This window comes from Bemisia tabaci, chromosome 6 (assembly GCF_918797505.1).
Source record: "Bemisia tabaci chromosome 6, PGI_BMITA_v3".
NCBI lineage: Eukaryota > Metazoa > Arthropoda > Insecta > Hemiptera > Aleyrodidae > Bemisia > Bemisia tabaci.
The window spans coordinates 18949024-18973437 of NC_092798.1; the positions used below are offsets into that span (position 1 = coordinate 18949024).

Genomic DNA, 24414 nt, shown 5'->3' on the forward strand with positions numbered 1-24414 from the left:
TTACGCACTTAGAATATACCTATCTGCCAAAACTTCTATATCGAGGGTGAAACGCTCAAACCAGGTATGTACCTTGGTTTCCGATGATGTAGACTTCCTGTCATAATTTATTCTTTAAATGGAAAATTACTCTGTTCTCTCAAAAAGTTATTTACTTTTAAAGATGCGAAATCTGACCAAAAGCCATTAAATGCTTGTTGATGCCATTTCAGTTTTGCATTTTTGCACCACTCTGAAAGACATCCATAAGAATTTCTGGCCAAAGTATCCTGAGCGCTATTTATAGGCTTAGGCAATACGATGCCAAACTCCTCTAACTTGTCCAATTTTGTACAAAAAAATAAAGGAATAGAATCATTTGAAAATTTTACCTCATATTTTTTTTGACACCAAGATTAATCTTAATTGATGCTTGTGACACTCTGGTCAGAGGATTATAATATCTGATCAGACATACTCAGTGATTTTGGTTATTTTGTGAGGGTGAAAAAAAAGAACAGGAAGAAATTACAAAATCATTTAAAGAAATATTCATCAAAAAATTAGATGTATTTTAGTTGAAAACAAGTTCTTCTTAAAATGTATGAAAAAAAGTTTTGAACGAGGAGTATAAGCATGACATTAATTTTTTTCTGACACAGCTTATTAAACATTTGAGAAGCTAAAAAATAAAAAGCTGAAAAACTTTAGTTCCAATAAAATTCTAATCAAAGAGATCGTCAAAGTTCAACTTATTTTGTCAGAGGACTAAGAGTGAAAACAATTTTTTCCTTTTATAAAGAAAAAACATAAAAATGATTCCCAATTGCACTTATTTGCTACAACTAAAAGATAGCTGCGTATGATTGCCTGGCTTTCTTCAGTTACCAAACACTTATTATAAAATTGTTTTAAGAATGAGTTGAAAAAATTTCTAATAAATAAAATTATTTGTTGATTCCAAGCTCTGGGGATAAAACTTAAAAAAAAAACAAAAAAAAACACACACATCTTTAAATTCATTTTCGATAAATACGACTTAAAATAGAAGGTAAAGCATACAGGAAATATGGTTTCCACCACTTGCGAAGGGATGTTTCTTAGTCCCTTGGGCAAGACTTAAGCAGTGCAACTACTCTAGGGTAATCCTCCGCAGTGATTCTCCCTCTTTCAGGGGAGGAGTCTCTCATCTGAAAAATAATTCGCATGACTTCCAAGCGTCTGAAATCGGAATCAAGAAATAAATACCTTAGATCAAAGCTTAAGAACAATGGATTCAACAAAACAAAAGAAGGATCAAGTTTGGTAAAACATAAGGTTACTGTAAATAAATAAATTTTCTTGCCTCATAGTGGACTGATTTAGTGGCTATGAGATATTTATTCATTTTAGTTTTGATGGTTCAAAAGAAAATCAACACATAACTGTGTCATATAGGCGCTAGCGGTGGTAAAAAATGTTAAAATGTTTTTTGCAATTAAAACTCGTGTTTAATGAATCATTGATTGATTCATGACTCTTCACTGATAAAATGGTGATAAATTGACACAATTGACCCACACAAAATTTGGGTATGAGATAATAATTGTTTTGGCTTGAACCATCGCAAATAAATTAGGCTGTGTTTCGCCATTGAAGCAAATCGATAAGTCCAATATCTTGAAGATGAAGTAGCCACTAAATTGGTCTATAATAAGACTTGCATGAAAGTAAAACAAGACAAAAAACCGACGATAAAATGAAACTTCAGCTCAATGGATATTTTCTGATGACTGAAAAATAAAATTCAAACTATGACTCGTTATAGATGGTAGGAAAAACATGAACATACACTGGGTTTAATTTAGTTTTACTTATTTGTTCATTTCAGAAATTGAAAATCCCTGATAAACGGGTTAAAACGGTAAAATGTTTTTACTTGACAAATTGTAGCTTAAGATACGGTAGGAATTTAGCTGGAATCTTATTTTATGTGAGTGCAATCATTAAATGAAAAAAAAATGCAAGTATCATTGGGAGCAGACATACCGTTCCCTTCCACTGGGAAGATCTCTATTCGGCGCTATTGGCGTCTGATTTCTTATAGCTTCAAGAACCTGAAGTCAAACAAAAAATTAGGGAATTAAAACAATTTTCTTTTTTTTTTGTAAAAACGCAGAATGCTGAGGATTTTAAAATTGTAAATTTTGCTCAGAGAAAAATCATACGAGAATCGGTTCCTTATTTGCAATACAAAAAATAACAGATCCATGCCAACTTACGCACCTCTTCACTTCTTTTGATAACTGTTTCAGGATAAAGACTTGCTTTCAAAGTGTGTATCGCTAAACTTGAATCAATCGATCCATCTTTCAATCGGTGGAGATAGACAATTTCGTCATTATTGATCAAATATTCCATTGTCTGAAAATGACAAGAAATTTCAATGGTTAAAGATAAATTGCTCATAATAACAAGAACTATATTGACAGAAACAAAGATTTTCCTGTAAAAGTAGGAGAATTTTGAGGAATGTTCGTCAGGGTGTCTCCTGTCAAAAAAAAGTATAAATACGTTGAAAAAGCACGGATTCAAAAAGGTTGATATGTAAGTTCATAAAATATATGAATTTCCCATAAAGACACAGAAATTCAACATGTTCACGATAAACATAAAGAAAGAGCCTTAGGAGTATGCACTTTTTTTTCACACAACTATTATAACACGCTGCCAGAAAATCTTAATTATATTCTGTGTGTTTCGATTCACTTTTCTAGAATTCTCACATTCCACTTCTCCACATTCAAATCCTGATTTCTTTACCTTCCACATAAATCTGTTCTTGTCAGGGTTCAAAATAGCAGTCAGGTAGAGTAAAAAGTAAGGAAAAGGCAATGAGAAAGCGCCAGGAGACCTCTGAAAACAGGAATTATTGGGAAATAAATAAAAGTAAAGAGAAGGTAATGAGAAATCAGAACAAAGAAAATGCACAAAAAAAAAAAAAAAGGTTGACGAATAAAGTAATGGAAAATTATACCTGATGTTTGATCAGTGGAGACGACGGCAACACAGTAAGCAAGTTGTGGAGATGCGTGGTGATGATGACATGCGGGCAATCTTCCCCTTTACTCATCCAATCCGTGATGAAAGTTGACAAGAGCGAGACACCGTCAATTTCTGTTGTGCCTTTCCCAAAATCATCTACAGCCACCACTGCGTTCCCTGACGTGTTCGATGCTACTTGAGAAATCTGAGACAAAAAAGTTAATAATATTTTCTACACAGGCATTGCGAATATAAAAATAATTTAAAAAACAAAGATTAAATTCCAAATTTTCATGATTAACAGAATTGCTGCTTTTGTAAAAATATCTTTAGCCTTGTCAGGGGAGTGCCTTCTCTGAATAAAATGATATGCATGTTTTTATGATAAATGGGGGAGACGACATTCTATTGAAATGAAGATATATTATGAGTAAAATTGTTGGCTTCTGAACTATTCACTCCTAACCTTCAATATAATTTGATGTCTCCTACACGAGAGAGCATTCGCCATTTACGCTGTTCCAAGGTTTCAAAGAAGATTTCATTCTTTCATAGGAAAACTGTCATACGAATTTGTCTGAAAACTTTAGATAATTTTTTCACAAATGAAAAAAAAAATTATTGGAAATTTTGGGCAAATTCATGTGACGCATCTCGTATGAAAAATAAATTGTTGGTACGAAATGCTAAGATAATGTAATCGAGATTTGCTCTTTTGCTCGAAAAACGATGCATTTACCTACCGATGACTTTCTATAGGCATTATTTTATAAAAGAGGCAAAAGAGTAAGGGTTGAAATTTCACCTGTTTTAAGTCTTGCATAAAGCAGGAGATATTCAAAGCAGGTGACGTTGTGGCAGTTGGAGTCACCAGATGGAGAGAGTCAATCAAGCCAATTTTCGCACTTTCAGCAGGTACAAAACTCCCGGTGTGGGCAAGATAAACGATTAACAAAGTCTGCAAAGAAAATGGAACCCCAAAAGTTCATAAGAAATCAACAGAATTAATGCCAAAATCTCTTCATAATTCTTTCGAGTCTAAAGTATAAACAAAGAAAATTGGCGAAATAATTAATGAAACTCGAGCTCACAACTAAAAATGTTTCATGCTAAAGCTTTACCGGCCGCCCTTTATCAAAGAGTGAATTTTGACCGGCTAGTTTTTCTTCACTGTCAAGCTGTTACTATTAGTGTATTGAGAAAATATTTAATCATTCACGAGGAATAGTCCTACAAATGCCATTGGATCAATTGTGCATGTCTAAGAATCAGATTTTGGAGGCTGAGTTTGAAAGTGATTTGCTGACAATTCTGATGAAAAGCGGACTTCGAATCCTCAACTTTCTGTTTGACATACAATGGACCCTTAGATAAGGTACGAATTTCAGCATTCTGATACATGTTTCTTAACCAAAATTTCACGTAGGACACGATGCTCACAACGAAAATTACCGAAATTAACTCCTTACGAAGATATTTAATGATACTTGATGCGTGAATTCAAATCACCCACTCATGAAAACTCAATGCTCTACGTGATTCACATCGCGCGCTAAACGTTATCATGACAGTCTCTTGCGATATAAAAATCTGGAAACCTCAGTCTTGACGCTTTGGCTCGGCTATAGTAAATTGCTTATAGTTTGAACAACACATGGTGGGACATGAACATTGCTTGACTGAGAAGCTTGCTGAAACCGTTGTAGTGCGTGATTTGATTCACGTACAGCTCTGAGTTTCTTGTGTGCGGGCAGTTCAAATTCCTCGTAACTAATGTGAAATAAAAACGTTAATATCTTCGTTAGGAATTGGTTTAAGTAAATTTCGTTGTGCGAATCGTGCTCTACGTGAAATTCTGACTGGGGAACATGTATCAGAATGCTTAAATTCGTACCTTGTCTAGTGGTCCATTGTGATGACAAAACTGTTGTACCGTAAATTTTAAGTTTGCTGCAGGCCAAAAAGATCAAGAACCAACAACCTGGTGATTGTTTTACAGAGTGAGTTGTTTCTTGGAGCTTGTTAGTTCTCATTAAAATTTTTGGTCGATTTTGTGACATTTTTGGGCAGAAAATATTTTGACTATTATAGTGAGCGCTAAAATATATTTGTAGGGACAGGGGCTTACTTGTTTGCAATATACAGATTTTCCTGCAGCACTAGGGCCAGTTATGATTTTGATCATACTCTTCTCTATCGACGAGACATAATCGTTCGGAACCATAGAATTACTACAGTGTTCGATAAAAGGGTGTCGGCCTTTCTTAATTTCAATCACTTTTTCCTGGACGAGTTCCGGCTCCACCAAATTCAGTTCGTTGGCAACAAAACTTAAGGATAGTAAGCTGAGGGAAATTGGGGAGAGATAATTATGAAATAATATGTTAGGACATAAAAACTTCACGCTAAAATTCTCCTATAACCTCCCACAGAATATCTCAGTTAACTTGGAGAAAATGCCCTCTTTCTTCGTTCATCATGAGTTTTTTTTCTTTTTTACTTCAGTTCTGCATCAAAGAAAAGAAAATTGGCTGAAATGACAATTTATACAGAAAGCACTTTTTAAAAGATATGATGGGCCGTTGAGTACCTACGATTAAAAGATTTTTTAACACAGATTATAAATTGATTCTAATTCCATAACTACTGTTAAATTTGCAAATCAGAGAAGGAGAATTATGGAGTTATGGGGAATTTATGTATCACTTTAACTGAATAAGTTTTTCTTTGGGTTTTATGAATGTGACAAATTTTTTGGTTGGTGTAGGCACTGCATCAAGCCAAGTTTGAGATTTCTAAAGAATATTCAGCATAAAAATCTAAAAAAAAATATAGGTAAACCGGACCAAGATGCATGTACGCATCATGTATTGTATGAAAGAATTGTAAAAAATTGGTGGAGCACAACTATTCAACTTTTCAATAGTACTTGTAATGCATTAATAAAGTTTGCTAAGTGATCAGTTCAATAAATTAGAATATTATGAACAATTAAATTAGCAATAATGTCAAATTTATCAAATTTTCTTTGAAATTTTAACCGAACTAAAAAGTCGAGAAGATCAGGCCTAAACTGACCTGCCATTATTGAAATTGATGGGCAAAGCTATGAAAAAAGAAGATTAAAAGAGTATGGAGGGATCCTATTCGTGGAAATGGTTGATTTTTATAGATGAAGGGGGAAAATGATGGACTAACCACAGGGTCCTTCAAGGGATGTCATTAGTTAGTCTATCGCTACCTCCTTTGTCCATGGCAACCACCCGCTTCAACCAACAGGATACCTCCATATCCCTTTTGTCTTCTTACTCTATTAATTTCAATAATTAGCCTGCTGCCTGTCCATCATAAAACAATCCAAGTTCAACACAAAAGAACACAGTCATATCCAGATTGAACTGAGAAAAAGCTGTTTAAAGTTTTATTCCTCCTCAATAGATATAAAATTAAAAATTTCAACTCAAAGACTTTTACTCTCTTCTTTCAACACTGTTAAGAAGGCATTTGTAAAAACATGAAAAACACCTTGCGAGACTACATGACAGAGATACGAGTGATATCTTTTCTCTTCATTGCAGAGCAAGTTATGTAATTTAAGTTTCTTGGACGTTATAATGATTATATTGTGTCATTTAGTATCTTGGAAGATCATTGGGTCGTTTGTTCTTCATCTTCAAGAAGAACATACCATTAAAAGTTGATACATCGGCATACCAAATTTACAAAATAAGAATGTTATCATGAAGTTTGTTTCATGCACTACTTTTTTTATAAGAATGAATGACGTATAACTCTTACCAATCCAGTTCTGCGATTAAATTGATGAGTTTCTGCAACATAGGTAATTGAACAGATATGAACTGGATGAGCTGAAGCATTATTTGAGTCTCTCTCTCGATAATTTGTAGCTGACTATCTCCCAAAGTTTCGTCAAGCTCTAGAGGTGGATCGAAAAAATAAAATAATTAAATGCTTGCAGATGAGAGGAGTAACAATAAAAAATTGAATACTATTTCTAGCCGGAGATGTAGTCTACCACAACCCGAAAATTTTCCCAAGTAAGTTTCATTTTGTGCAGTGTTATGATAGACATCAGAGTATTATTTTAAATTTGTCAATTGAGGAAGAGAAAAAAATGATGAAAAATATTGATGTTTTGCACGTTTGATTGTTCATCAGTACGATTTATGGACAAAGAAGCTGTCAGCTGACAAGAGGCATGATAATAAATGAAAGATGTACTAATAATTCTGCAGAGAGGAACCAACATCTATTCCTAGCATACGCACAAAGTTAGCAACTTGTAAACATAGAGGGCATTGACGTAGTTTCCTGATTGCTGCACCACTAAAGTTTTCTTGCTATTTATGCTTTGAGACAATAGGATCAATAGGACAATAGGATTTTTAAGGGAAAAACAGTTTTAAGGCTTGGAAAAGAAACAGTGTACATTGCTCTGCAGAAAAAGTTTCTCCAAATTCTTCCCCCCTAAAATATTCTGTAATAATGGGTTGAAAAATTATGAGAATGAAATTTTTGCACACATTGAATAATGGTGGCATTTCCCATAAGCTACCACATCAGCACACTACTGTACCGACTTAATTACAATGTGAACAATGTAAACGTTGTGAAACCTATACGTAATAATAGGACAAGCCATAGAGCGAGCACACTAATTGCCCTGGCTTTGTAAAGAGTGGTCAAGAAAGAAAATTCTTAGATAACAAAAAAACTGAACAGATAAAAAGGGCTTACCTCTGCACCTCTCACTTTTGAAATGTGCTTTTTCACTAGAATTGAACTGAAACACAGACAAAAATCAAGTAAAGTTGAAAAAACCTAAAATTTGTTTCATTCTGATAGAGAGCCTTTTTAGAGCATAGCATCTAACACATAGTGGATCCTAATGAACACTTTAAAATGTTGCGATAAAAGGCTGCTTTAGCTAAGCAACTGCTTCCATAATTGAACCATCTGACTGATTAATTTGATTACATGAAAATGACAGTAGCGTGGCGTGAATTGCAATATATCGATTGATGAGTAATTTAAACCTACAGTAAAGAATCGATTATCAAGGTGTTCGCTGCGAACACCCTGTTTATCCATCCTTTTCCATAGGTTTGAACGGCAGATCATTCGATATATCGCAAAGCTCGCCACACCACTGAAAAATGATTTGGTTTTAAATTTGAACGCTGTTAAATTATTGAATGGGTTGTTTCAAAAATTGTCCCAGCTCTATGCAACTTCAGTTCTTCTTTTTATATTTTAATTTTCGTAAAGAGTAGATATTCAACAGTATTTTTGATAGGAGCATTCCACAATTTCATATTCTAATCTTACGAGAAAATATTGAGCAATCACTTTATGGAAAACATCGTTTTTTCTCCAATCAATGAAAAAATATACACAAAAGAAATGAAACATTGCAATAATACGGGAAGGTTTCAGAGATAGATGGCGCCTTTCGATTTAGACAGAGAGGACTAAGAGGTTTTTGATGGTGCCTCGATTTCTTTATTATTTAAAAAATTTCATGTCTTTCAAGAAACAAACCCATCTCCAGCATAAATTAGCCTTAAAGACTTGTGCTGTTTGATGAAAAAACAGATGTATTCTGTTAGAAAGAGAAGGTCTTTGTGAAATCATCGTAATAAAAAACAGAAAATCCTAAGACTATACTATTGCCGATAGTGTAAACAACTGGTTTGAGATGCATTATAAAGAATACATCCACAAAATTTAAAGTTTCAGTGTTGCTTAGTTTTCTGTTCAAAAAAATAAAACAAAACAAATTAGGCACAGTTAATTATCGCAGCTTTTAAAATAGAGCACTTCAGATACTGAGCCTAAAAGATAATATTTTTGTGAGGTTTTGACGGATTGGATAGGAATTGAGAAAAAGTTTACCTTATGTTCAAGTCCAGGAATATAAAAATCCTCCTCTGACAGCTCTTCCTTCCAAAAGGGAATGCAGAGGAGATACCCGATTTCAGGGATGTAGAGTATGGAACAAGTCTGAATGTACTCTGGTAAGTTACGCAGTTCTTCTCTGGCCACTTCAGCCATTTTCATCGGAATATTTCGGTGGAATTCTTTCACTGAAACATTATTTACACTCTGATACAGACTCTTCGGCTCAATGAAAAGAATCAAAGTCCTGATCAGACTGACATATGAAATGATACGCAAGGAAAACTTCTGATTGGTAGTCAATTGTGGCATCATGTTAAATTGGACTGAGTTTAGCAGAAAGGAACCAACCCATATTTTTGAAAAAATTGAGTCATGAGTGGTTTTGAACTCAACCACTGCTCTACTATCTATCGCCGAAAATTCAAAGTTTTTGTTGGAGCAAATTTAGCAGAAATCGAACTTGAAGTTTATCTTTGACATTGAGTCTTATGCAGGAGCCAAACTTTAAACCTCTTTTTCTCGGTTCGATCCCGATGTGGCTTGGTTCCTTTCTGTTTAACTCCATCCAATTAAGCATCAAATAAATATCATGAAAACTGAAATTTTTGTCACTAAGTGTGACCTTACCCTTTTTTTGACCCCAACTTTTTTGATACAGATTATATACTGCGGGCAGAGGAGTGACTAGGATTCTAAGCATCATGCATCAGAACATGTGGAGTGACAATAATGGGCCCGTTGCAAACTTTTGTCAGAGCAAAAATAAGAGTTGTAACTCATAAAAAGTGTCTCAAAAATCATGATGAGCGCATCAGCAAAGTCTGAAATGCACTCCTCACTTCACAATTTGCGTGAGAAATTTGTGTTTTTTGGAGCTTCCCACTTCAAGAATGATACTACGGCACAGGTGAACATTTCGTTAGAGGAGTCCTTCCACCCAACCCCTGCTCACAAGGATACTACACAAAATTCAACATGGCCGACACCAATCTGCCAAAACACATGTGCCTGGACGATGATTTTAACCACCTGATAACAATTGGCAAGTTTACATTCACATTTTTCTCGCGTTGATAGATATCAGCCTTGATTGACCTCGTGCTCTCCTCAACTTGCGCGGGAAAGCGTCGGCAATGTTGAGCAGGGATTGAATGGAACGACTCCAATAACAAAATGTTCACCTGTGCCGCAGTATCCTTTTTGAAGTGGGAAGCTTAAAAAAACGCAAATTTCTCATGCAGATTGTGAAGTTAGAAGTGCATTTCAGAATTTGCTGATGCCCTCATCATGGTTTTTGGACATTATCCATACAGAACAACTCTTATTTTTGCTCTAGCAGAAGTTTGCAACAGGCCCATTTTCTGTCGAATATTAACCTGCATTCCTGCAAACTTGTCGCATAAAATTTACCGTGCAAACGAGAATCTCCATTGAGAAAAGCCTAGCAAATCTTCAGTATGAATAAGTATCAGTAATTTTACGGGCAAATGATGATACCTCCAGGATCACTTGTGCTTCACTTTTTTCATCTGCAACAACCTGAGGTCTTTCCTACAATTTTAAAATGGATCAACTGGGGAACTAGAAAATGTACTTATTAAAAAGACGAAAAGTAACGACAGGATTCCCTTCAGTACTTTTGTTTGCTGGACACATACGGGTCATCTATGAAATAGGAATCCAAGGAAGATAGTGGGAAAGGTGGATATTTCAGAGCAGAGAAAAAACCAATTTGAGGTAAAAATGTTGATTTACAGTTTTTGATGTCAAGCGACTGCTATTACCTACTCCAAGGAATGTTGAGTCAAAAATTTAAGCTATGGTTTGCATGATACAACGTGTTATTCGTACACGTTTGAAAAGAATCGTTTCTGGGGTTGGCAATCTTTGACAGCATGTTGTTTAAATGCCAAGTTATTTGTCCTCAAACTTTGAATGACTCTCTAAGGATCGGTACGTGAAGGGTCTTTTTTGCGGGTCTTTTTTGCCCCCAAATGATACTATGGTCCAATCTAAAATTGTGGTCTCAATATTTTTCTTACACCTTAAACTACTTTTTTCCTGATTCCATCACATACTAAGAGGTAAAATGGGACAATGGTAACTCACATCTATCGAGCTCTGGACAAACATTTGGATTGACGACAAATTTCTCTTGGCTAACCGATTCTTTAAAGTCCATTATTTTCTTAATGTTTTGTTCAATGAAGTAAAGGTCTTCATGCAGACACTCTTTTATCTGAAATCAGGTGAAATGAAAAAGTCAAGAATTTTTGTGAAGTAAAGCAACAAAAAAAGTTATTGTTCTTAAACCATTAAAAATAAAAATCTTGTTTTGAAATTGAGTCAATGAGCCTTGAGCGTGAGGATGCTCAAATAGATCCTTGTTGGTAGGGTGTTCATAATAACTGATAAACTCTGATAAAACACTGTTATCGAGAAAAGCTGGACCTATCACAACTGTATAAGCTCAAAGTCGAAGCACAGTTCAATGCATGTCTGTCTTTTGCACTGCTTGACTCATAAAGCTAATATCCAAGGCAACAGGTCATTTTTACCAACTCCAAAAAACTACGACAGCTATAGTTAACAGCCTCCTTGACTATTTTCAAACGGAATCATTCCCATTCCTTCTAAAAAATCGAAGCAGACATCCTACTTGGAGCACAAGAGATGAAAATGAACCCCGAACTAATCATGACCCATGTGTTTGCACCGCAAATAGTTGAAAAAAATGGATGTATTTACGCTTAAAGAAACTATGGGAAAATGAATTAAATCAAGAAGAATCATATGCATAAGATTGGCGTGCTGCACAGTTCTTTTTGATTTAACTGATTTGCGTGTAGTTTTTTTTAGCATGCGCTAAATTGACATTGTCATCTTCTTCCTATGTGTCACACATGGAAGTGGGAGAAATATTAAATACAATTGAATTGATGTTTGATTGAGTGAGCATGTGTATCCATCAGTATTGTTTCTAAATTTTGTGATTTTTACCGTAAGCACAAATGATATGGGTACGAAATATTAATGATTGTTATTGTTGACCTACGGCTCAACAATACAAGTTAGGAGATTAAAATTTTTGAGCATTATAGTTGGAATCTTTGGGTTTATAATATGGATCTGCAAAAATAAAAGTTTAGACTTGATCTTAGACATACCTCACAAAGCAGATCTATATCTTCACCAGCAGTCCCACAAATTTCTCCAACCTGGATAACATTACAGATGGTCTGCAAAATTTAAGGATAAAAATAAAACTAGTTGAATTTTGAAGCGGCAAAACAATTTTGAAGGAGCAAAACAATTTTGAAGGTACTGCATGAACCTTAATGAAATCAATCAAAATATTGAGCCTAATTTAGAAAATTTTTATGATTTTTTTTTTTTTTATTTATTCATTTTTTCTCATAGCATTTCCTGTGATTTTACTATGGGTGTATTTACCAAATTAATCGCAAAAATATTGATTGATAAGTACGCACCGCACAATGGGGTTTAGACTAAATATTCAAGAGCAGTTTTTACATTTGCTTGTTGATGAGATGTTTCTCCATTAACAGATAAGGGAACACACAAGCACAACGGATGTACAAATAAATAAAGTAAACAAACCTTATACAATGACTTCCATTGAGCTACAGAGGCCCGAACCATTCTCATTCTTGTGATGATCGTCTGAAAATAGTAAATACGTTTTTACTACATTTTTAACATGCAGTGCTTTTATATTCGGGTTCATACAAAGAAAGAAGATGTTTCCTCACTCACTTGGCTGTAGTGCAAATGTGTAATGAAAACATGACTCGATTATCTGACTTTTTTTTAATTGAACCTGCAATATGCATTTCATCGATTAACTGATACAAGGCAGCAAAATCTCTAATAGCTAATTTTTAAAATATGACTACACAACCATGATCGTTGTAGATATTCTCAGAGACTGTTGCTGAATATGTTAAATATTTATCCACCCATTCCAAGGAAATGATTCGAAAAGGAATTTCAGTCCACCACAACTCAAAATTGAATGGATGACTTCAACTTCTATCAGTGATGTTGCCTAATTTCCTCTCATGTTTTAATTTTTTAATAGAAATCCAAGAAATTTTTTGGTTAGAATCAACTATGTAGCAAACAAGAGGCGTAGCCCCCCCCCACCCCCACAGTAATACCCATATAAAGATATTTACGAATCAAAACTGAAATAATACTTTTTTTACGATGGGGGATTACTTTAATTTAATTACTTACTGCAACATTTTTTATGTTTTTAAGACAGGTAGAGATACTTGTCACCAGGGGAGCATTATCAAGGAGCCTAAAAAATTGAATAATTTGGTGTCTTCTTTTCAATTCTTGCAGGTCATTTATTGGGAGGGACATTAATACTCTAATGGAAAAAAAAAAACGCATGAATATGTGTTCAGTGTTAATTACATTCAATTGAGAACATAAATTTAAAGTTCATTTCAAGAAAGTTAATAAAGAGGAATATTAGCGTCCTGCATTTTAGACCAGTAAAAAGAGGAGGAAATAATATTCATAGTATGAACGAGTGGCAGAAAAAGGTAGAAAATCTGTCATGATGAAATCTTTTTCACCAATGTGTTATGAAGAGTTGAAGATTTTTTTTTTTTTTTTTTTTTTTTTTTTTTTTTTTTTTGTGACCTTCATTCTTAGATTAGAAACAAAGTATGTTCTTATTGAATCTTTGGCAACAATATATATCAATGCAAACGTTGCTTAAAAACGTTCCCTAAATTCCATTTAAAGAAATATTTATTTTTTACCCTTGTATACATACAATGAAGAAGCAAACTTTCATGATGAGCACTTAAGATAAAGGCAAAAGGAAGAGTTTTCATAGCTTTCAATGCAGTAGAAAAAAAAGCACAAATTTGAAAATCTTTTGAGAGAAAAAATATGTAGATGATGAATACCTTAAGCGTTTTGAACCTAAAGATGTCAAGCAGCGATCATATAATTTCAGAATATTTAGGCTATCTCGAAGACCGCATGATTTTTGTTTGTGATGGACGGGGAATACCTGCAATGCTTTGAGGGTTCCCATGGACACTGAAACGTAGTTTTGGCTGTAAAAAATGTATGACACTTATTAGTTTAATTACCTTTAAAAATAAAAATAAATAAAAACTCTGTTTTTCATTTTTACTTTCTAACTAACTTGCACCAGCAGGATTTAATCTATTGCATTTTGATAAATGTAAGGGGTTGTTACGATTCACAAAATATTATTTATTGTATACATACGAGCACAAATAATTGCCGTTTCCAGTGTAAAAATTGCAGAGGTTTTCAGTGAAGGGGACATTAACTTAAAGTACTTTTTATTTTGCTGTTACAATACCAATACCTTAATTGCACAATCATGAATTGATTTTTTTGAGACTAGGCTTTTTAATTGTGTTTAAATCCTCAATTATAATATTTCTCTCCTCCTTTTGCCCCTTTGTTGTTTTCCTCTTCAAAAATATCTAAAAATAATGAATGTGAGTAATGTCGTGACGTAAAATGACACAGAAAGAGGGAAAACTTCACAGATAAATGTTGAGAAATTTTCGGAAACTGCATAGAAATTTCTTCAAATCAAAAAATAATGACAAGGAAAATAAACATCCATTTTATTTTGCTTCTTCTCACATAAAATGTTACTTACATTTCCAAATTGCGAATGTTTGAAACAAACATTTGCTGTCTTTGCAAGGTAATTCTTGTCATCGACTTGTCCATGAATAGCAACAATCCACCTAAGGCACTGACTAAAGCTTCTGAACTCATATCGAAGACAGATTGGAGGTAAATCAATTTCTCACTCTCGGTGGCGTTTTGAGGCAAACAGGTGAGTTTCATTAAAGGAATTCGATGTTTCCCAATTTCGTATTCTGAATTTAGAGAATTGAAAAAATTTAAGAAAATTAATAATCTTTCTTTTCAAAATTTTTACAAGAAATTAAGAAGATGCTAGGCCAATTTTAGAAATTTTGTAACTGTTGATAGGATACATTGAGACCTGCCGAGAGAAAGTTACGTGATTGGTCGGTTATATCACTCAATTTATTTACCATGACCTTACCATGCCCTAAAACAGATTGTTGTAGATTATCTACCCTTAGGGTGCAATGAAGAGATTAAGTGGTATAAACTACCGATTAAATTACTCTGTTCCCGTTTAGCCTTATAATGTTCCACCGATTGAGACAAAATTTTGCTTGCTATAAAATACAAGGATTGTTCCAAAGGAAATTTCCACAGTTTTATTTCTTCAAAGCAACCAATGATGAATGAATGCGGTAAAAAGATAAATGTTTTTCATATTGTCAGCTTTTCAATGAGCTATCAAAGTTGAATTGGTCCACTGGTTCACTGGAAAAGTCTGTTGCACTAGACCAACTTCCTCTGCATGCAATTTAAAAAATACCCCTAGTGATTTATCTCTTCAGGAACTGAATGAATGGACCGAACACCTACATGACGAACATTTTTATCTCAGCGGAAGGAAGTTCGCCACCAAAGATTAAGTCAAGAAACACTCACTTTTTGGCTTTAAAGCCGAAACGAGGACTTTTCTTCGGCTGGCATTAGAGAACTGAAACAATGATAACAACTAAGTGTTTTAAAGCAATGATAACAGCTAAGTGTTTGGACAAAGGAGAAAACTATATTGAAAAAGAAGGTTCTTAAGCACTTAACAACTTATCTTTTAAGGGGCCATCCGTTCGTTTTTACTGTTGCAATGTTCTCCATGTTTATGTTGTTACGCAATGAAGTTATATTTTTGGACCTGCTTAGAGAGGAAGTCAGTTCAGTAAAGAGGACTTTTCTAGCGCAACACCCTAGTAGCAGAGACTGTAAAATATCTCTTGAAAAAAACTTTAATTTAAAAACTCTTAATAAAACTGTTGAAATTTACGAAGAAGGAAACTCTTTGTGGGATTTTTTTACATAAAATTTAAAAGACATCAAATATAAGTACAATAAATGTTAGAAAAACTTTTAGAAATCTCTTGAAATAATACACTGGTTTTTTAGCACTTTTTTCACAAAGATTTTACCTTAAAAAGTTGTTTTGAAAAATCAGGTTTTTTTTAAAAGAGTTTTTTAACACTGTTTTTACTTAAATTTTGCCACTCGGGAATTTTACGTAAAAAAACCCCAAAAAAGGATCCAATCCTTCTCTGTAAATTTTGACCATTTTTTAAGAGTTTTTTTATTTTTTTAAAAAATAATTTTAACAGCCGTTGCTGGTAGGGCAGTGGACCAATTCCCAACTTTTCACTTTAATAGAAAGCCAAATGTTTGACACACCTTTTTTATTGCATACATTCATCATTAACAGTTTCAGAGAAATAAGACTACGATGCTACTTTGGAATAACCCTCAAAATCAAATTATAGACATGGATGAGATAATGGATGAGCAGTAATGCTCAATATCTGTGCTTCTGTCATGCACTTACATCGCACTTATAAGAAAAGGAGATTGGAAAGAGACTCACTAAATTCATGACTGGGTAAAAAATGCAGTCTGTTCAGGGAGGGGGCTGTATCTGTAGACGTGGACTGACTGAAATCTGTCATCATTTCTTTTATGGTTTTGATGACATCATTAGGGAGAGAGCCAGTTGTAACAGTGTGCCTGGATGTATTTACAGTAAGAAAAGTTTAAGGTGAAATCAAGGAGATATTAAAGAAATATTAAAAGCAGATTTCAAATCCTCCTGTAATAAGGCATGCATGGGATGAAAATAAGTGGTACAGGATGTTTCTGTCTTGGTCTTGCTCGGAATTATATAATTAAACGTAGTAGATCTTGGTGGGTATTGCTTTCACTAAGAAAGTGCCTATCGAAGAAAAACAAAAGGAGACAAGAAATACTTAATTGGAGTTTAAAGAGCACTTGAAGGAAGTTTATCTGGAAGGTGAAGGGAGATGTTTTTTGTTTACAGCAACAGATAAGTATAGAAAAAATGAATAGGAAAAGCAAAAAGAGAATATGTGCAATTTCAAACTAACTTCATGTACAGCATCTTGAATGTTTGAACTCATTTCTGACAAATTTCTTTACTCCTAAAATGAATGGAAAACTAAAAAGTCATTTATAAATAATTTTTTAAGGATTTCCTGTTTTGCCTGGATGAGTGTGGTACAACATTAGTCATGGTGTTCCCTGCGAATAATACGTAATCAAATTTTCAATCTTGGATGTGCTTTACGTGCGAGTCTTTGAGATTTAATAAATACATAGAAGGAAAAAAGTGGCGATTCTTATCTAATTACTATGTGAAAATTGTAAAATTCATGAGAGACTTACGCTGGATTCGTTTGCAAGAAAAGAGCACGCAAAATGTTGTAATCAGGACCCGAGTCTATGGTATCATTCAATACATGAATCTGTGGAAACAGAGAGAAGAAGCACTTTAAATTTAGACTTTCAAAAAAAATCTGACCTCATGTGAGCTTTTAAAAGTAAACGATCATGTGAAAAAATCTGTAAAAAAGTCTGAATCTATTCCACAGTGTTGAGATTTATTCTTTTCAAATTAGATTAAAGGATGGTTTTAAAACAAAAATCAAGTTGATAGAAAGATACTTGCCAAATATTTGCCATCAGTAATACAGTCCTATACATTTAATTTGATATTAAAATTCTAATCGGTTTTTAAGCAAGAGTCTTGACAAAAAAATCTTACTCCCAAACAATATACATGAATGAATTTTCAAAAGTGACAAAGTGAAATGTGTGGTATCTTATACAGAGGACATTCGTAGCCAGAGTAAACACTGAAATTTGATCTGATGTTGGCTGGTGCCTAAATAAACACTTCTTTGGATAAATGACTGTATCAAATGATCCAATACTTAATTGAGCAAGGTATATGTTACCAGCGAACCCAAATTTTCAAAAATATGAAAGAAAAACTTCTACCATTCTAACAAAATTTAAGTTGATGAAGAACCTCTAAAAAATGTTCCTGATCCACAGTATCATTTTTAGGAATGTATTCAAACTTTCTGAAGGGTAAATTGTGGCTATTAAACTCTACAAGGATTCATTGATAAGGTGATACAATAGAAGTTTGTTCAGAGTTGACAAAAACAGTCTTTACCCCTGCCTTATCAAGGTTACCTGAAACTCTGCTGAGTCACAATGTAACTTTTACAGGTCTCCCTAAGAAAAAAATAAATGGCTTAACAATCAACTATAAATACAGCCAAATGGTTTTATAGACAATATGTTCTGTGAGAAAAAGAAATTAACAGTTAAGTTATGATTACCATAGAGGTATCAGTGTTGAAAGTAGCAGCTCCAAGTTTACCTTTCTTCCAAAAAACGGATAGAATAATCTGAAACAAAGAACCAAATATTTCAATATTCATGGATCATGGCTATCATAAATTGAATCCATGAAATTAAGTTTGTATGCAACCACAAACATTTGAAACAGCTCAATAAAATGCACCTGGTAAACTGAACACAAATGAAAAGATGCTCACATCAAGTTGGCACAACGTTCACTCCTCTTCAGCAGAAGGTCATGATGATTTAGGAAATTGAACAAGACAGGCCCTATTGATATAGGAACACTTGGACTAGGCTGAGCAGACAGGGACCAACCGGCACTTCGAAAATTAATTGAATACAAGTAGTTCAATTATTTTCTCTGATCAAGAATTTGATTACTAGAAAAAATTACCTAGTGCTTCATTTGTAGAGTTCAAGGAGTTCAAATGTATGAGTCTTAAATAGTGATAAAACTTCAAACCTCTTTTACTTACCTCCTTTACTACTACTTACTACCTTACTTACTCTTTTACTAAACCTCTTTACCCCCTTCGGGAGATGATCCTTTTTTCTAACTCCAATCATATTTTAAGAAGGCTTTTAGGTTTATTAAGCTTCGATATTAATAATTTCTCATATTTTTGTGTGAATCCATGCAAGGTGATGAATGGCTATGCTACTGTTCCAGAAAACGTGAAACCTCCCACGTAATATATGTACCTAAATTTTTCAAAACAAGTTAGGATTCCCTGAAATACTTCATCCATTACACCCCACAATAAGGTTGATTATGAGAAGTCGCGGCTGATGATGGGAGCTAAGGTCCCGAAACACGTCCCGTTATTTTTAAAACAATTTTTTACGCAAGTGAGTGTGTTTTTACCAAAAATTGTCTTTGTGTTTTTAAGGAACTTTAACTTGTGTAGGCCTCTAACGGTATTCAAAGTTGATTATGAGAGTTATTGAGTAAGTACCTACCTGTGTGCTTGTGAAAGGATAGTGCATAAAACTAAAAAAAAAGGAAAGAAAAGAAAAAACAGATGAATATAATGGGATCAAATAAATGTCTCTGGAAGAGAAGAAAAAAGTAGGAACATGCGTTGTTTCATATCACTCACATCCTCTTGAACATCTGATGTTTCCTGGACTGCACTTGCATTAGGGGTTGAAGAGACTAAGGGAGCTTCGTTCAGAACACATTCTGGTACTAAAGGGTTGGGTGTTGAGGAAGAGCTGCAGCTGGGTTGAAACTGTCGGGGCTCTGTTGAAAATGATTGGTATGAGCATTCTGCAGGGTCATCTGCATCATAAGATTTGTCACTGAAATCAGGGAAAGTTTACAGTCGTAAAAGTAGCTCAATAAAAAGAAAATTTGATTTAAAAATGAGCATTCAGCGAAGTTATACAATTCTCATGGGTATTCATAATTTTAAAACTCTAATTGGTTTTGTACTTACTTAAGAGTGCCATCAAATTATTCTTGTTCACCAGGAATATTTACTTACTTACCTAATTTATAGGTAATTGGTAATCTACCTGCAAGATTGTTTTGCATCTTTTCTACTTGTGTTTTCTTCAATTTCTGAAAATTATTGGCATGTTGCACTCAACGGCAGGGAAGAGCTCTATAGGACATTGAACAGTTATTGTGAGCAGCCAATCGCAACACAACCTTGCGTATCCTTGTAAATTCCGAGAATCTTTCCCCAAACCTCGATCCATCCATCGCCCGCTCCGTAAGTAATGAGCCAATGATAATTGAAAAATAACCCTTGAGGTGGCTTTGTTCTAATAAATAGGTGCGTTTTTGGCATATTCAGATCCCTACTGACAAGGAAGGGCACGCAGCTAAGTATAAGATTAGGTGAAAAAGTCAATTTATTGCAGATGAGTATATGTATGTGATCCGACAGATTTGTTGTGAAGTCCAAAATCTGATATTAGCAGTCAATTGCAAGGATACTGCGCAAAGTTGCAGCACTAATAACTGCTCCCGGATTTTTAAATTGGCTCTTATGTAAATCTGGGGTCCTAAAGAAATCGTCTCTGGCACCAGGTAACAGGTGGGTAGTTTGTTGCTGAACCCTGCAAGTAGCATTTCTCGACGGGACAATCGCTAGATATTGCGATTTTATCGCCGATAAAACTGCCAGTATCATCATCATCTCAGCAATTATCCTCAATCTTATCATGATAAAATTGCACTTTAATCAATTGATAATTTATCGCGATATTTTTTAAATAATAATTGCAATAAATGGCCATTTAATCTCGATTTTATCGACAAAAAATGATCACGATTTTATCCAACCAAAAATTGCCATGTGTCATGTATCGCAATTTTTGATACAATAATATCTCGATATAATATCACTGATATAATTACGATAACCAACCAATAAAATCGCTACTTATCGCGATCACTGCTACTTCTGAAGTGAGGGTTCACTCTGATAAAGGGCCATCAGAAAAAGAAGCTTTGTTTTTATTATACATACATATATGATGAAAGTAAATTAATTTTTTCCATTGCAAAAGTTCACAAGAAGCTTGACTACTTACATGGAGGACGTAGTGGAGTTACAGCTGGGCTGATTCAGTCGGGAATCTACAGTGAGGGACTGATAGGAGCATTCTGCAGGATCATCTACATCGTAAGATTCGTCACTGGAATCAAGGAAATTAAGTTCACTGTTGAAAATGTGCCTGGCTTGATAAAGTAGAAAATTTTATTTTGAAGTAAACATATGAGGGTACAACAAAAGTTACTTCCTATAAACTATATAATTTTCAAGGGTACCTAAGTACATGTATTTCTTTGCAACTCTATCTGTTTGCTGTTAAATGACTGTGGATAGTGGAGCCCGTTTCAGAAGTAGTCCTCTTTTGCTGTACTTATGTGCCAGTTACACAATTACTTATTTATCCTGCGCATGCAGTGAAAAGAGGACAAATAATCTGGAGCGGGCTCTCGAGTGTAAATATGCCAAATAAGTGTATGCACTTTTGGAGTACGACAGAAGATCGCCTGTCTTCGGTTATTAGCATTGAAAATGACTGAAAAATGAAAGAAATAAGCCAATGAAATGAATACAAGAATCAAAGTGGCAGATCTTCGGTTACACTAGTGGCTACACTTGCTTGGTATGGACAATAACAGGAATGAAGTCAAAATCAATTAAATTCATCTTCACCTTGGGCAGCTCACTTGAGAAACAGCTAGAAACAGAAAATGGTGAAATGGACGTATGTCTGTCAAAGAGAACTATGTGCAGTATGCAGGTGGGAAAGATGAGGTCTGTTCGTTACTTAGTGCTCGGACCATAATGGGAAATATAAAGCGCCAGTGATGAAGCTATCATCGCGGCTCGGTGGAGGGAGCATTAAATCATGAGTCCTGGCCACAACGCTCTAGACACATGTCAATGGCTCATATGCAGGCTGCATTCAGTTAGCTCACAATTCTGTTTGTTAAATTGGAAAAGCAGGATTTTACATTTTGTCAAACAGAACTATATACTAAGTGTAGAAGCCATGGGCATGTGTCGAGAGCATTGGGGACAGGGCACATGAGTTGATGCACACCACGCTGAGCCATGACGATGGCTTCGTTACTGTCTCTTTATATTTTTTCATATACCTATTTCCCGTTCGTTCTTATGGCCCGAACACTATCGAACACACCCTATTTTTCCCACCCGCACACAGTTCTGTTTGACAGAAATACGTCCAAATAGACTAGTAGCAGGGAGAGACAGGATACTGTATGCCCTTTTTCAGCTGAATATTTCAAAGTAATCGTTTAATATCTTACACCTATGCATAAAACTTTTGGACAATAGAATGACATGGCGCACAAACTTCCTTACTTTAACAAAACAAAAGTAGAATTTTATGAACTGTCACGAGAATTGATTACATACCTAAACATCTTGTTCTTGAGGTGGATGAATTTCAAGCTTATTTTAGGGGTTTACAATAAAACACAGCAGAGAAGACCGAACGAGGAGCGATAGAATTGACAGAATGATTTTCTAATTTCTTAAACAAATAAATCCCAATGCTTTAGCCGGCTTTAGCGCTAAGGTTAGGTCGTTAGGTCATGAGTGATTATGATTGGTGGATTGGTTTTTTCGGAGAGCCAATGGAGAGCTTGTCCTTGAGAACTCGCTTTCGTTTCCGGTGTAGACCGGAAATTCGGTTGGAAATCCTCTTTCGTTTCCGCTGCAAACCGGACATCGTCGACCTTCTGGCGTTTCTGGTATTTACTGAACCATTTTCCACATGGCCATTGCAGTAGGGATGGTCGAATATTTGGATAGTCGAATATTCGATATTCGAATTATCGGCACCGAGATAATCGCATCACATTCGAATATTCTCTACCGAAGTATTCGAAATCGCAAATTCGAATGTTCAAATGCGCACTCGAATTCGATAACCGTCCATCCCTTTCGTCAATCTCGTTATTAATTAAAACTCGTCCACGCAACTCCACACGAGAATGACTGACCGTCTTAGTTAAAAGTGTCATTTATCTTTCACGGTTCATAAAAAATCAAAAATCGAAGCAATAATCGAAAATATTCGAATATTCGCTTCCGAAGTATTCGCAATCGCAAGAATCCAATAATCGCATTCGAAAAGTTTCGAATATTTGAATAATCGCATTCGAATTCGATATTCGTCCATCCCTACATTGCAGCAACAATTCGAGCTTGGGTGCGCAACAATATTCGTAACGTCGTTAACATTTGGGTATTCGGACAGTGATTAAAATGACCAGTAAAGGTGCTATTCCATGTGTATTTCGTTTGAGAGGGCATCATACATATGGGCAACTAGACATACAAATCACTGGCCCTTATAGAAACAGTTCCTCTGCGAAGTATATCGATAGATAAGTGAGAAGTGTCACTGGAAAAGCTCAACCACAACTACCATAATATGACCTTACATACACGGGTGTATGTGAGAACAATAAAACCACGTCCTGTTTTGAAAACGCCTTCAAATGCGGTGTGATACCTCACGCATTCCGAAGAGTTCAAATAGTTGTATCATTGCGCCTTAGAAATGCGGCGGAAGATTACAATTGAAATAGCCTTCATGCACGCTGGCCTTCTCGATTTCCGTTAACATTTTTGCAGTCATGAATGCGCTTAAGTGCGCTTCAACTAGAATTGTATTTAGCAAATGGGTGGTTTTTATAGGTGGATTATAATTAAATAAGTGGTTAGAAATGGAAACAAAAGAATATGAACTATGCAAAACGATTATTCCGATATCGGAACTTGGCTGTTTTGAAAACGCCTTCAAATGCGACGTGATACCTCACGCATTCCGGAGAGTTCAAATAGTTGTATCATCGCGCCGTATGAATGTGACGGAAGATTTAAATGGAAATAGCCTTCATGCAGGCTCGCCACGTCCCATCTCGGGCCCTGGTACCAATTTTAAGGTCCGGGCCCCAAGCACGGAGGGGGGGGGGGGTCCGAGGGGCATCCCCCAAGAAATTTTAGAATTTATACGACTAATCGGACGCATTTTGAAGCTTCCATAAAGAATTTTCCATCCATTTCTGCGCAGTAATTATGTTTTTTTTTCTACTTTCAACACAAAATACTTGCGAATTGTTGCATTCAAAACATCTGGAAAATTTTTATTTTTTTTTTTTTTTGGGGGGGGGGGCATATGATACTATTTTCAGTTCTATGAGGGCCAGGCCCCCCTGGACTCCCCCTTCGTTTGTCTATGGCAAGGGAGTTGAGCCATGAGCCATTGAAGTCGAGGATGCCCAGACTGGAGACTCTTAGCATCTGACGACGGAAGAAAATGAAACGCAGTTACTAAAAATATCCCTCTGTACTGAAAATCTTGAAAATAGATAGAAATTTTCCAAGAAGTATACTTCTTTGAAAATTTAAGAAGACTTCTACAGTGCCCCAGCGTGTTTCTGAAAATCTATTCACCTTTTGCGAAATTTTTAGGGCAAATTTTTCACTTCTTTTACGAAACAAGGGTTGCATGTGAATTTGTAGTGGTTTTTCACGGGTAACACGGGCCCCCTCCGGGCCCGGGCCCCGGTACCAGGGGCCCAGTATCCCCCCCCCCTTGTGGCGGGCCTGGTCACAACGTTACTGTTGCACCCCTCGAATGATCTTCGGACAGTATCGT

At 35.2% G+C, this 24414-nt stretch overlaps 1 protein-coding gene across 4 annotated transcripts; it reads right to left on the bottom strand.

Moving 5' to 3' along the window:
* Nucleotides 1-530: 530 nt before the first annotated feature.
* LOC109042904 (mutS protein homolog 5) lies at nt 531-22298 on the bottom strand. Of its 4 annotated transcripts, XM_019059881.2 has the most exons (21): nt 22161-22298; nt 20800-20904; nt 19356-19557; nt 18231-18299; nt 17266-17345; nt 16451-16590; nt 14612-14837; nt 13875-14027; nt 13186-13324; nt 12547-12609; nt 12093-12164; nt 11035-11164; nt 8920-9110; nt 7762-7807; nt 6802-6940; nt 5132-5348; nt 3809-3961; nt 2996-3208; nt 2245-2382; nt 2008-2075; nt 531-1200 (listed from the first exon to the last, which is right to left on the bottom strand). In XM_019059881.2, the coding sequence occupies exons 1-21, from the start codon at nt 22166-22168 to the stop codon at nt 1080-1082; spliced, it is 2673 nt and encodes an 890-aa protein (XP_018915426.2). In that variant the 5' UTR covers nt 22169-22298; the 3' UTR covers nt 531-1079. The 4 variants fall into 4 exon arrangements, with proteins under 4 accessions (XP_018915426.2, XP_072157541.1, XP_018915434.2 ...); XM_072301440.1 differs by lacking the exon at nt 2008-2075; XM_019059889.2 differs by lacking the exons at nt 14612-14837; nt 16451-16590.
* Between the last annotated feature and the right edge of the window lie 2116 nt (nt 22299-24414).